This window comes from Rhinolophus sinicus, chromosome 12, assembly GCF_057876585.1.
Source record: "Rhinolophus sinicus isolate RSI-liver-muscle chromosome 12, RSI-T2T, whole genome shotgun sequence".
Classification (NCBI taxonomy): domain Eukaryota; kingdom Metazoa; phylum Chordata; class Mammalia; order Chiroptera; family Rhinolophidae; genus Rhinolophus; species Rhinolophus sinicus.
Window position 1 is genome coordinate 18,307,166 of NC_142512.1, and position 13,598 is coordinate 18,320,763.

The window sequence follows — 13,598 nt, forward strand, 5'->3', positions numbered from 1 at the left end:
CAGAGATGAGACCTGACAGTGGCCCCTGAATTATTGATGAGTCCAGCAGTCGAGAGTGAGAGATTTCTATTTCCTATGCAGGGAGGGCTTCCTTCCATTCATTCATATTTTTAGGGGCTAGGCTTGCGCTCTCTGTCTCAAGCCCGCTTCCTGCAGACAGACCCCACGGGAAAGAAAGAAGGCTTGGTGGAGACTTACCCTGGCCATGTGCAGACTCTAAAAATATTAGGGTGTTATGTGTGGGGGGAGGAGGGGCTTGGTGATTATTGAGGCCAAGCTGACTGTTTTATAAGTGAGGAGGAAGAGTCCAGAAAGGGGAAGGGATTTGATTACAGAAACATGGTGGCAAAGTTGGGACTAGGACCTAGGGCCCCAAACCCTGGCCTGAGCCCCCCTGAGCCCCTTTCACCTCCTCCAGGTGTGTTCAGAGGGCAGGAGGGTGCAGGTGGGAGGAGGCACTCCCTTCACTTCACAGGTGCTCTTTTCACATTTTCACATGGATTGAAAACAGTGCTGTATTGAAGGTGGGGGTGGGGGTCTGAAGCTTGATGCAGCCACTCAAAACTATCTCTGGGGAACTTAAGTCACCTAACGCTCTGAGCCTCAGTGTTATCATCTGTGAAACGGAATACTTCTTAGGATTTGTATGAAATGTCCCAGGAGATGGGGTACCCAAAATCCCTCACACAGGGTCTGGCACTTGACCCCTGTCGGCGCCGGATTCCTCACCTTCTTGTCCAGATCCTGTTCTACAACTAACTTGTAGGGGCAGGGATTTTGCAAGACCTCTCCCTGCCAGGGAGAAGACAGGACGCATTGGAGACAGGATCATAGGCTGCCCCAGATGGGGGTAAAGATGCTGTTCTCTTAGAAAGAGGGGAATTGAGGCCCATCGTTTATTGTGACTAGTGTTAGAATATGAAATCTGGAGTTAGGAAGTCATTACGAAAAACAGAGGTTCTCACCTGTTTTTTACCTTCATTCTTAGTAACTGACAGGTAGTCACTGCTGTTCTATAACAGAGTTTTGTTTGGCCCTCTCTTGTACTGATGTCAAAAAGTTGGACAGTCCCTGGGGCCGACCTGGAGGCTGGCCCCTCGGTAAGAGCAGCCCAGGGGAGGGGAAACAAGGCAGGGCCCCTCCCTCTCCCGAGTGCTTCCTGTTAAAGCTCTTCCCTGTTCCGGCCTCACAGGATTTATTTTACCAGACACAGTCTTTCCTTCACGTGTGTTCACACATCTATGTGCCCATGTGTATACAGACAGATGTATCCACATGTTTGATGTGTGTATGGGGCCTGTGGGGGAGTCTTTGCTTAAAAAGGAGTATGTCCACATACTCCTTTCCATGGCGAGTCCCCTTGGTCCCTGGAGGTCTTGGGTGGCCCTGGGATGGACAGGTGAGTGACCCTTTTGTCCCAGGCTCTTGGTCCTTGAGCTGCACTCCCCAACCAGAGCAGGAGAGAAGCAGCAACTGAACAGGTGGCACCAGTTCTTCAGGGAATCACATGCCTCAGTGGTGTGACTAATGGCTGGGATAATGAGTCATTAGCCTTCCCACCTTCCCAGGCAAGTGACTGCAGCCGGCCAGCCGGGAAGCCTGGGGACAGCAGGCAGCGGCACTCCCATCCCGCCTGGCCTCACCCACCTTCCGAGGCAGCCTCGGAGCCCGGGCAGCAGGGTTCTCCAGGCTGAGCTGAGGCATTCCTTAGTGATGACTATAGGCAGGGAATATTGCAGAAGCCCAAATGTCATGCCCAGTCCCCCTTGCTCATCCTAGGGCTCCTAACTGCCTTCTGTGAAACCCAGGGAAGGTGCCCGGGCAATGTCTGGGGAAGGAGAAACTGCTCTCACCTCTCTACTTTTCAAGCAAAGTAAACAACCCTCTGTGCCAGGTATGGCTACCCCAGGTCCACGGGTCCTTGGCCAGTGATTGTTCAAATCACCCCTGTCCTTCCCCATTCCTACAGCGCTGTCCCCGCAGGCTATGAAAAATATTACTGTATGCAGCATGTAGGCAAAATAGTAATAATAATAACAACAACACTAATAATAAGTGAGACCTACTATTCTAAGAGGGCTTGTGGATGGGCTTCGGGGGCTCTAAGAACCCCCTGAAATCATGTGCAAAATTGCTGATGTGCTCCAGCATACTTAAGGTGAGCGCTTTTTTTCTGGATAGAGGATCCATGGCTTTTAGCTTCCAAAAGGAGTACTTGACCCCCAAAACTTTAAGAATCCTTGCTCTGAGATTTTGGGGTTGAGCAGAAACATAGACATTCCCATCAGTCAAAACTCAGAGATGCGAATATAAAAACTCTCTCTCCTCCTCCAATATCAGAGCTGCAGTTCCAGAGCCACCAGGAACAATGTCCACCTCTCCTCCTGTCCCTGCTCCCCAAGGAGAAGTCCACACAGAGGCCCGCGCTGCTCTCCTCCTGACTGAAGGCCCAGAGCACCAAGCAGGAGCACGCTCGAGTCTTACTCCTCTTCCTGCCCCAGAAAGCAGCTGAACCCATCTTCCTCCTAAATGAGCGGTCTTGGCCCTGGTCACCTAGACGTATGGGTTTCAGGACCTCCTGTCTCAGGGCATGCAGGCACCACCTCCAGCCCCTGTGGACAGGGGTGAGACAGCCCTGACATCATTCAGCTCATTTCTGAAAAATGCATACTAACTAATAAACAATCAACATTGTTTCTGGTCATTGTTTGGGGTGGAAAGGTTTGAATGAATGAGTCAGAACAGAGAAACAGAGACAGGACTCAAGCATGATCCCCTAACTCCCCACCCTGGCCTCCTGGTGGCCTTTGGAATTACGGTGACAGATGAGCCCATCCGTCTTCACATCCCACTGACAGGAAGGCTCACGGAGCTGCAACTCTGGGCAGGAGTGGAACTTGCTGTGGGCATCTCCCCTCCCCTCCCTCAAAAGAGCTGGCACCATCTTCCCAGGAAAAGGCTGGGAACTACAGGCCCAGACTAACCCTGTGATTCTCCTCGCCAGCCTCTGATGTGCCCCGAAAATCTATTAAGTCAGAGGGTTTAATAAATGCTAAATGGGTGGAGACCACAAAGCGCTAATGGATTCCGTTAGGGCCCCCTCCCACAAACCCCTTACACACCAACTTAACCATTCCAAGGAGTCCGATTTAGAATGGAGGGGACACTGGTAGAGATAGAAGGGACTTGGGAAGTTACTCAATCTTCTCATACCTTGCGGGACGGAAGGCTGACGGTAGCACCCCTACGGAGGCCATGCGGCGCCGTCCCTCAGCATTGCAAGTAACCTCTGACCCAGTAACCTTTCATCTGAGAGTCTCGTCTACAGATGTGACGGCAAGGTCACTTAGTTCTAAGAACAAAAGGCTGGAAACCACACACATGTTCATCGCAGAGCGGGTTAAGTCAACGTGGCGCATCCGCACGCTATGCAACTCGGAACAAGAATGAGGCAGCTACGCGGGAGCGAATCATGGCAGGAGCCAGATGCGGAGCTGTATGTAAGACTGAACGACACCCTGATTACAAAAACCGGGTAACCAAGGAATACGGGCTGTTTTTTCTTATTAGTATAAAAAACTTTGGAAGCATGCACAAGAAACGAAAGTGGGAGTGGCGGCCTGTGTGGGAACCAGTAGGTACGTGGAAGAGAAGTGGGCGAATGGGGGCAGGGAGAGGAGTGAGACTTTGCACCATATACCTTTTGTATAGCTTTGATGTTTGAACCAAGTAAACGTATTACCAATTCAAAATAATGATTATAATAATTAAGCAGATGGCCATCCAACCCAAGTACCAGTATTCCATCATGAGATGATGCCAGAGATTCTCTCCAACCTGGAGATGAATCAAAACTCACAAAAGTCAGAAAGGCGGGGTCCGTCCATGGCACCCACTCCTTCACTAGCTCTCTCAGCAGATAGAGTCTCCCGATTGGCTTGGTTTCCCATCCCCACAGAAGCATCTGCTTAGGGCAGCCATAGGTAATCTGAGCTGGGCAGGGACCAGAGAAACAATTCAGGGACAAGCCTAGGTGTCTCAGGAGCCCCCAAGAATGGACAAAAGCGATGGTTGCCCAGGAAACGCAGCAGTGGTTGAGAAGGGTCCTCGATCAGCCCAGGGGGCCTCAGAAACAATCCTGCCTCTCACGTGCATATCTATTATTAAAGCTGTGCTCAGCAGCCACCGGCCTGGACAAGCCCAGACTGGTAATATGGGGACCCACTGAACAGCCTTCAGAGAACCAGGCCAGTTGACTGAGGTGTAGAGACACAGCCCCCAGAGTTAGCACAGCATGACATGGCCCAAGGCTCTGAGCTGGGAGGCTTCGGTAATGGGAGCAGCAGGTGTGGAAGTCTTCCCTGCTCCCCTACCTCTGCCAGCTGCTCTCTGTGTGGCGGAGGAGCTTGGTTGTAGTTGTCATGGAGAACCCCATGAGGAAAGTACTGGGTGGAGCAGCCAGCCACAGGTGGCTGGTTTTGGTCCTGGAATTCTAGGGGACACTACTCAGAGCAGAATTTTTAAAAGCCGAATGCCTTGGATAATGGAACCAAGCCTGCCAGGAAAGGAGTAGGCTCGCTGGCGAGAAAGAAAATGTGGCCTCTTTTTAAGTTAGGAACTTCCTCCAGGCGCTGATGGAGGAAGTCAATGTTTGTCTGCAGCAGAGATGAGGGGGGAGGAGCACAGAGGCCAGGCCAGGCGTCATCCATCATCCGCCTCTCTCCTCCCCACTTCCCTAGCGGGTACTTACACCCAGGGATTTGCAACTGCTGCCTCCACTCGGAACAAGTCTTTTCTATGGTAACTAGAATACATTTTCTCTCAGCCTACACTGGTGATGCTGGCTGTTTGCTTCAGTTTTGGGTTGTTTTGTTTTTTTGGCGGGGGCAGCATTCAGCCTTGTTCAACGCCCTACAACAAGAAAGCACTGCCCCGATATTCCAGAACCAAGCAGGCGAGGGACATGCAATTCCTACCACACATACCCACCTTCCTGGATGTAGGGCTGAGTTTGCATGCACAGTGCCCACAGTGACTTCCCAGGGAGCCAGGCCAGGGCCGGCCTCACCCAGCTTGGCAAGGGACCACTGTCTCCCAGAGTAGCTCTTGGACACCATGAGTCCACTATTTCATCACCCAAGCTATGCCTCCACGAGGGCCAACTCCTCTTCAATGCCCCCCACCCCCAGGCTCCCCTTGTAGGCAGACCTCCTGGGCAGACCCATTCCTGGGCAGCACAGGCTCTGAAGCAAGACAGATGTGGGTTCAAACCCTTTCCTTACTAGCTATTTGACTTTATGCAAATCACTAAATCACTCTTGAGCTTCGGCTGCAATTAGGGAAAAGAACAAGTCTGATTTCAGTGGGTGTCGAGTGACCGAAAGCAACAGCATGTCACAGGTGCAAAAGGTTCCTTGATCTCTACTGCCTCACACCCTGACGGGGATCACGAATGCTGGTGCCTTCCCTCCCTGTGCCTCATCTGCATGCCCTGCTGTCCCTCCTGTACCCAAGACGGTCTGGCTGTGCTCCTCCTAAGGCCACCCCTTCCACCTGCGCACTGGATTCTGGCCCCTTTCTTCTGTCGAGGGCGTTGCTCCAGCAAATGTCCCTTCTCTTGCCTGTATCTTTAATGTTCCCCTATGAGATACAAACATTCTGTAATTTTTCCAACCTAAGAAAAAACCACCCACCACCTCCCTTGGCCCTACGTCCCCATGCCGCTGCTCCGCTTTATGTAAAATTCCTCAGGAAAGTTGTCTATATTCACTGTCTGTATCTCTTCCTTCTACCATCCTCTCCTCCTCCTCATCTCCTTTTTTTAAAAAAATCATTTCATTATGGAAATTCCAAACATAGACACAAGTGGAAAGGACAACATGGCAGCCCCCACGTCCTCATCAGCCAACGTAAGCCACGATCAAGTCATGACCAGTCTTGTTTCAGCTCCACCAACTCCAATCACTTTTTCGCTTTTCCCCACATTATTTTGAAGCAAATTTTAGATTAGACACCATACACTTTTATCCATAAATATTTCTGTATGTATCTCTAAAAGATGACTCTTTCAAAACACATGCATAATACCTTTATTGCACCTACAAAATTAACAGAAATTTATTATTATTAAATTTCCTGATTGAGTTCCTGGAGTTCCAATTTCTGGACTGTCCGGATGCTCCAAACTCCCAGAAACATGGATTCCCAGATGGAATCCTGGAGAAGGTCCCAGGAGGCTTTATGAGAAAGGTTGCAAGATCGCTTTCAAGAACAAAGCAGAATGTCATTGGTGGTGGAGATGACAGCCACATTCCCAAGCCCCTGCTGCCTACCCAGCTCCATGCTGTGTGCCTTACCTACCTCACTCCTTTAGTCCCCAAGTCAAACTTCTAGGGTAGGTTCGGAGTTGCTAAAAAAACTGCTAAAAAAACGGGCACACACACTTAGGGACCTGGTCAGGATGGGAACCCAAGTCTGTCAGACTCCAAAGCCTCAGCCATAGATCACCACCACACACCCTCAGCCACTCCCCAAAACAGGGTGAAGGGAGCCAGTTCCCCAGAAGCCCTTCCTTCTTACTACTTCATTTCCGGATGGAAGGAAGAAGCCAGATATCCTGAGAATGAGCTGTTTATTCAGTGTGGGTGGGAAGAAGAGAAGGAATCCCTTTCACTGGAAAGAGACAGACTGAGAACTGCCTGGAGTCTGAATCTCAGAATGTGCTAAAATCTCCAGCAGCAACATCCCAGGTGGGTGCAATCCTTCCGCAGCACCTGCTTCTCTCCCGGCTCATTAGCATTTCCTTGCCATTCCCCGGAGGGGCTCACCGCCGCCGACCTTCCTAGCTAATGACAGCTGCTTAGCAACAGGGAGCAGGTTGATAAAGCCCTGATGTGGTTCCCAGCTCCACAGACTCCACCCCTGTCTCCCATTACAGCTCATCCCTCAGTGGAAGCAACCCTCAGGTTGGCCGATCTTCTCAGGGAGGGCAGGGAATCTGGTGACTGAGGGGCAGGGATGGCCGCAGCGAGGCCTGGGCCCCGCCCCCAATGCCTGGGGGTAGGCGGGGGCGGGGCAGGGGAAGAAGAGATCCTTAGGAGTCTGAGAACCTGTTATGCCAGGCCAGGAAATTCTCCGTGAAGCTCCAAAACCCACTCCACCACCAAAGGTTAAAATCCAACCTCAGCACCCAATCAGAATAGAGCAAACAGAAATACAGGCACAACTCGTTTTATTGTGCTTTGCTTTATTGCACTTCACAGATGCGTTTTTTTAACAAACTGAAGGCAAGACTTTCCACCAGCAAAAAGATTACGACTTGCTTTATAGCGAGTGGTCTGGAACTGAACCCACACTATCTCTGAGGTCTGCTTATATTGTGGAGGCAGACATTCCCACACCTCCGGGGCGGGGGGGGGGGCGGGGGGGGTGTGGGGGGGTGTGGGGGGGGTGGCGGTCCAGAGCTCCTGGACTCCTGGGCTGAGGCCTAAATTGATTACGCCTCTTAAAGCACATATATTATTACTACAAATGCAGACTTCCCAGGTGAAACTTGGGACAATTTGCTGTTTAACCCTGACCTTGAGTTGCCCACAGCAAAAGTTAAAAGCACCTTACCCTGTCCGGGAGGGGTTAGCAGGAGATTATCAGTCTACATGGGTTGGTGGGGTGGGGGAGGGTGGTTCAAGAGGCCACAGGGAAAACAAGAAGCATTAATTTGATTTGGGAGGAAGTCTTAACATTAAAGTTTCAACGACCATGTTATGAAACAATGCAAACCTGCCATGACTTGACAAACCATACAGGTTTGGGCCTACTCTCCAAGCCCCAGCCTCCACCAGTGGGAGGGGGCAGTCACACAGATTCTGACCCTCTGGCCTGGACATTCAGAGGGAACTGCCTCAGACAGCACCACAGCCATGCTCTGTCATTGGAGAACAACACACGGAGAACCCCCTCCCTGCCAGCCAGGATTTGCCAGCAAAGCTTCCTCATAAGGTTTCTACCTGCAGGGGCCTGACCGGTTTCTGGACAGGCAGGTTTATGAATAACCACAGCAAACACACAACAAATACACATTTCTCACCAATCCTGGGAGTCTCACTCCTCCCCATGGATAAGGAGAACAGGGCTCTGGCACAACTTTCCTGGGTTTTGACCAAGTGTGAGGATTCCCTTTTCCGTGGGTCTCAGGTGCCCAGCTCACCTTAGCGATGCACTGTTGGCAGCCCCTCCTGCTAACGTTCCCCTCCGTGACTATGCACTGAGCCCAAGGCAGAGGCTGCAAACTGGCAGAGGCTTGTTTGGCCCACACAGTTTTTAAAAAACGGGAATTAGTTATCAGCATTTAAAAATTGGGAAATTTCATATAAAAACCCAGACATATGGCTTCTCTTAAAATAAAACAAAGGCCATGGCAAGCATGGGCCATCATTCCTGCAGGATCTGAGTGGTGGTTGCCCGCTTCACACAGGGCAAGCACTGTCCAGCTCAGCCCAGCCCCCATCGCTGCCCGTTGTCTCATACCCAGACAGCTTCCTGGAGGACCTTTCTCATCTGACCCTGTAGGCAACTGAGTTTGCATTCCTGGACCCAGGACACCTCCCAAGATCCAGCAGAACAGAGTTCCTCTGGCTCCAGGGCTGACTTTAGAACCCTGGAGACTTGGGTCTGTTTCATAAACCCTTTTTCTATTTCAGCAACTAAAACTGGCCGAAAGCAGAAGAATCATTTCTTTTGAAGGTGATACCCTGCCTGTTAGAAAGAGCCCTGGGCTTCCAGGCAGGAGAAAAAAGCGAAAGCCCCACTGCTTCCTGGGGGCCCAAGGATTGATTAGAGAGCTGATGGTTTTTTCTCACCCTACTTGGCCTAACGTGGGATGCCCACTGCTTTTCTCCCCACCTCTCCTCCCCCACCCCCCATGGCCACCCATGTGTGGCGCCCATGAACAAGCTGCTTGCACTAATTTATTCTGTTTTGTGTTTGCTCTGGACGAAGCCTAGCACCAAGCCGTGAAAAACTGGGCCGCCAGAAGAGCCCTTCTAGTGACAATAACAGACAGCGGTTGACGTCAGGGGAACAAACCCAGCACAGGTAGAAAGTAGAGTTCTAACACTCTTCCAAGCCACTTATTGCAAAACTAGCATGCTTTTTCCCTGGCACAGGTTCTGCCCAAGAAAAGATGAGGTCAAATTGCTCCTTGTAAACATGGGAATCATTACATCGTCTAAAGAACTGGGGAAACTTACCCAAAAGGGAGGTAGATGGTGGGAACTCAAATCCTGCAAAACTAACTTCAGCCTCAACACCCAAAGGAGAAGGAAAGAGGCATTTTCTGAGCTCTTATGTTAAGAACATTCACGTGCATCACCTCAATCCCCACAAAAATTCCTTGAGGTGGGAACCATCACCCTGTTGTTACAGGAGCAAACTGAGGGTGACAGATGTTAAGAAACTTGTCCAAGTAAGCAGAGCACCAGGATTTGTCTGAATCCTCAGTCTGTCACTCAGGCTCTGCTCACAGGCCGCCTCCCCCAGTCGCCCTCCCACATCTGTTTTATTTTTCTTCATAGCTATTATCATACCTGCCATTGCATGATATATTCATGTGTGCATTTGTTGTCTGTCTGTCTCCCCAAAGAATGTAAGCCCTGGGGCAGAGATTCTGCCCACCTTGTTATTGCTGTTTGCCTACCTGGGGAACAGCATCTGGAACCTGGTGGACCGTCAGTGTCTGTTGCTGGGCTGACGGGAAGGGCAGCTCTACCTGCCTCACCACACTGCTGTCAAAAGTATTCCTTCCCTTATCTGCTCCTTTCATTCCTTCCCCTCAGAAGTGCACAATCTCCCTTCCACGAACCCCAAACACCAATCTCAGAGGCTAAGGAAAACTACATAAAGATGGCAATGGCTCCGTGTCCCTTGGAAAGGGGTTGAAAAGAAGCTCAAATTTCTGGAAATCCAAAATATTCTGCTGTGCGTAGAGGCAGGCTTGCTCCTACAATGGCAGAAGTGTTCACACTGAGGAGAAAGCGATGGCTTATTATGGTCTTTCTCCTTTCTTTCTTTCTTTCCTTTTTTTTTTTTTAGGTATGGGGGCATCTTTATTTTTCTTTCTTTCTTTTTATTCTGTAAGCACAGTTCTTTTTTTTCCCCCTCACTTCCCCTCCCCCCCCTTTTTTTTTAGTTTCAGGTGCAGACTTTCTCCTTTCTAAGGCGGGAAGTCTTTGGCTATCTCTCCTATCCTACACTCATGTCATTTTGCATCCAATCAAGTGCCTGGAGATTTGGGATGCTGAAGCAACACCAATGGGATGAATTAGAAAGTAGGTGTGGCACCAAAAGCATCCCAAAAACACAAACCCTTCCTCAAAGATAAAGTAAGGCTAAGCCAGACCAGTGGCTCCCACACTTGAGTTACCTAGGACAATGGTTCTTAAAGTGGTGTCCCTGGACCAGCAGTATCGGCATCAGCTGTGCATTTGTTAGAAATACAAATCCTCAGGCCCGCCCCAGACCTACTAGAATCAGAAACTCCAATGTTGGGATACAGGAATTTGTTTTAAGAAGCCTTTCAGGTGACTCTAATGTACGATAAAATTTGAACAGTACTGTCTTAGGGGACTAAACATACATAAATTCTTGAGCCCTGGAAATATTCATTCGGTAGGCCTGGGATGGGGTCCCAGGAGATTTCAAAAGCTTCTGAGTTGATTCGGACCTGCAGCCAGATTTAAGAACTACTAACCTGAGGACTCATGTTTCCCTGGCCGCAGGATAGTTTTTTCAGTTTTAAACCCATCTCCCACTATCCCCCAGTCACTCACTCACCACACAGCGCAATGATGTGGCTGCTATCTTCATGCACAAACTTCCTGGTGACAGCCTCCTCCATGATTTGCTTCACCTGTAGACAAATGGGCAGCATAGTCGTTCATTTATTTTTCTGATCAAAGGCCTGTGGGCAAGTAAATAGCTTGACTCTGCCCTCCTGTCTGGGTTCAGATACTTGCACAGTATATGATAGGGATGGGAGGGGTGGGGAAGTTTCTTCAGCACAGACAGCTCCAAGCATCTTAGAAAGGCAACCAGGAAAAGAGATAATATAAACGCACCAACCAATCAGTGCAGACATTCCAGCCCAGGAGGAAGTGCCCTGCTGTGGAGAACAGGGATAGGACGCTGTTTGCACATCTGTACTTAGCTGGAGAAGGGCTTCTGGGCAGACACACTGTCCTTTAGGGACAAACTGTCTCAGTATAGGCTGCAGATAAACAACTTGTCCCTCCTTTTCTCCCCCTTCTCTGAGATTAGGGGTAGGTCCATCCAGGCCTCAGGGACACTCTCCACATGCTCACAAGTCCAGGCTTCTTTCTTGTTTAGGTAAAAACCTGAAGTTTGGGCCGGCCTGGTGGCTCAGGCAGTTGGAGCTCTGTGCTCCTAACTCCAAAGGCTGCCGGTTCGATTCCCACATGGGCCAGTGGGCTCTCAACCACAAGGTTGCAGGTTCAATTCCTCGAGTCCCACAAGGGATGGTGGGCAGCGCCACCTGCAACTAAAGATTGAACACAGCACCTTGAGCTGAGCTGCCGCTGAGCTCCCAGATGGCTCAGTTGGTTGGAGTGCGTCCTCTCAACCACAAGGTTGCCGGTTCGACTCCCAAGGGGATGGTGGGCTACGCCCCCTGCAACTAGAAAACGGCAACTGGACCTGGAGCTGAGCTGCGCCCTCCACAACTAAGATTGAAAGGACAACAGCTTGACTTGGAAAAAAGTCCTGGAAGTACACACTGTTCCCCAATAAAGTCCTGTTCCCTTTCCCCAATAAAATCTTTAAAAACAAAACAAAACCCTGAAGTTTGGGTTCCTACCTGAATGTAAGTTTCTAAATACCTTGTGAGGTAAGCAGTCACATTTCTAAGAAAACAGTTAAACACACACACACACACACACACACACACACCTTTTTTAATTGACATATAGTAAACATACAGAAAAGGGTGTATATCATAATTATACAGCTTGATAAATTTTCAAACTAAACACACCTGTGAAACCAGCATCCAGATCAAGAAATAGAACATGTGACCTGTACCCCAAAGCACCCCCCATTCTGCCAAGTTTCCTTCTAGTCACTAGTGGGTACTCAAGGGTACCCACTCTCCTGACTTTTAACATCAGAGAGTAGTTTTGCAGGTTTTTGTGCTTTTACTAGATGGACTCACTCAGTGTGCAGTGTTTTGTGACTGCGTTTCTCTTGCTCCCCAGTGTGATTGTGAGATTTGTTCACATTGTGTGTAGTTGTGGATTATTCATTTTATAATGTGTGAACACGCCACAACTGACTTGCATTTCGGTAGTTTCCCATTTGGGGCTGTTATGAATAGTACAGCTATGAAATTCTGGACATGTCTTTGGGTGAACACAGGTGTTCATTTCTTTGGATTTATATTTTTAGGCAAGGAATTTCTGATGCATATTTTCCATTTTACTAGATTTTGCCAAATTGTTTCTAGAGTGGTTGTACCAATTTACACACCCATCAGCAGTATGTGAGGTTCTAGTTGCTCCCAACACTTAAACCAAGCACTTTTGATGTCCTGAGGGAACCTGCCAGGAGACAGATATTAATCCTGGAAGTTAGAGGAACGGATTAGCTCAAACCCAGTGTAAAATCTTCCAGATAAAGTAAGCCCTGGGCAGAGCCGGACTTTGCCATTCTTTGGACAAGGCATGCAGTATCCTGGTGCTGCCCTTGCTCCCAAGTCCCTCACCTAGGATTACAGAGTTTGGAGGGTGGTAGAGTCTCTAAAGTCTGGGGTGTAGGGGGAAAGGAGATGAAAGCTCCTCCCTGCTGGAAAGTGCTCATGGTTAGCGGTTAGGTAAAGGGAGTTCAGATCGATCCTGCACTCTAAACTCTAAACTCTTCCTAGATTACTTCCCAAGGAGTGTTTGCATTAAACAGAGCACAACGTCACAACTCAGAGACCTATAGGCATCTGAAGCAGGGCAGAATTTCAGGTTCGGAAAACTTACAGATGCCCCTAGAATTATACCAGAGGTCTTTGTGAAAGGCCAGCCTTGCCTACAATTAATTATCCACACTATCTCTACTTGTAGGAGAAGAAACGATAAAATCTCTTAAAATCAAGCACTCAAGGGGGAAGAGAACTAAGAGTTCAGCACAGGTGGCATATTCTGGACAGTTCTCACATTTGTTTAGGAATCATTCTTGGAGTACAGACAGCCTTCTCAGTACCGAAAAAAGAATCACCGTCTTCTCAAAAATCTTTCCTATCATCCCTGACCAACCCCAAACTTGGATCACATCAACAAACCTAACCCCTCTGTCCATAGTTAGGGGATGGCTACTTTTTCGTTCTTGTTTATACTGTTCATATAAGTCTCTATCACTAGATTGCTTGTTTCCTGAGGATAATCACTGAGACTTGAGACTTCTCTTTTCTTTGGGGAGATGGCAATTGGGGCTTACATTGTAATTTGATATACCCTTGGCCTAAAAAACTCTTTCTTGGCCACTTCACAGCAAAGGCACAATGGAGCTTCCCATACACTGCTAGAAAAGTGATGGCTTCAACC

The 13,598-nt window shown here is 49.2% G+C and overlaps 1 protein-coding gene across 4 annotated transcripts in view; it reads right to left on the bottom strand.

Moving 5' to 3' along the window:
- The window catches only part of SGSM2 (small G protein signaling modulator 2), a 33,384-nt gene that overhangs the window by 18,119 nt on the left and 1,667 nt on the right, over nucleotides 1-13,598 (bottom strand). For all 4 annotated transcript variants that reach the window (XM_074320898.2, XM_074320899.2, XM_074320900.2 and 1 more), the window contains exon 2: nucleotides 10,831-10,906. In XM_074320898.2, the coding sequence (XP_074176999.1) occupies nucleotides 10,831-10,906 (76 nt within the window). The remainder of the gene's footprint in view (nucleotides 1-10,830; nucleotides 10,907-13,598) is intronic.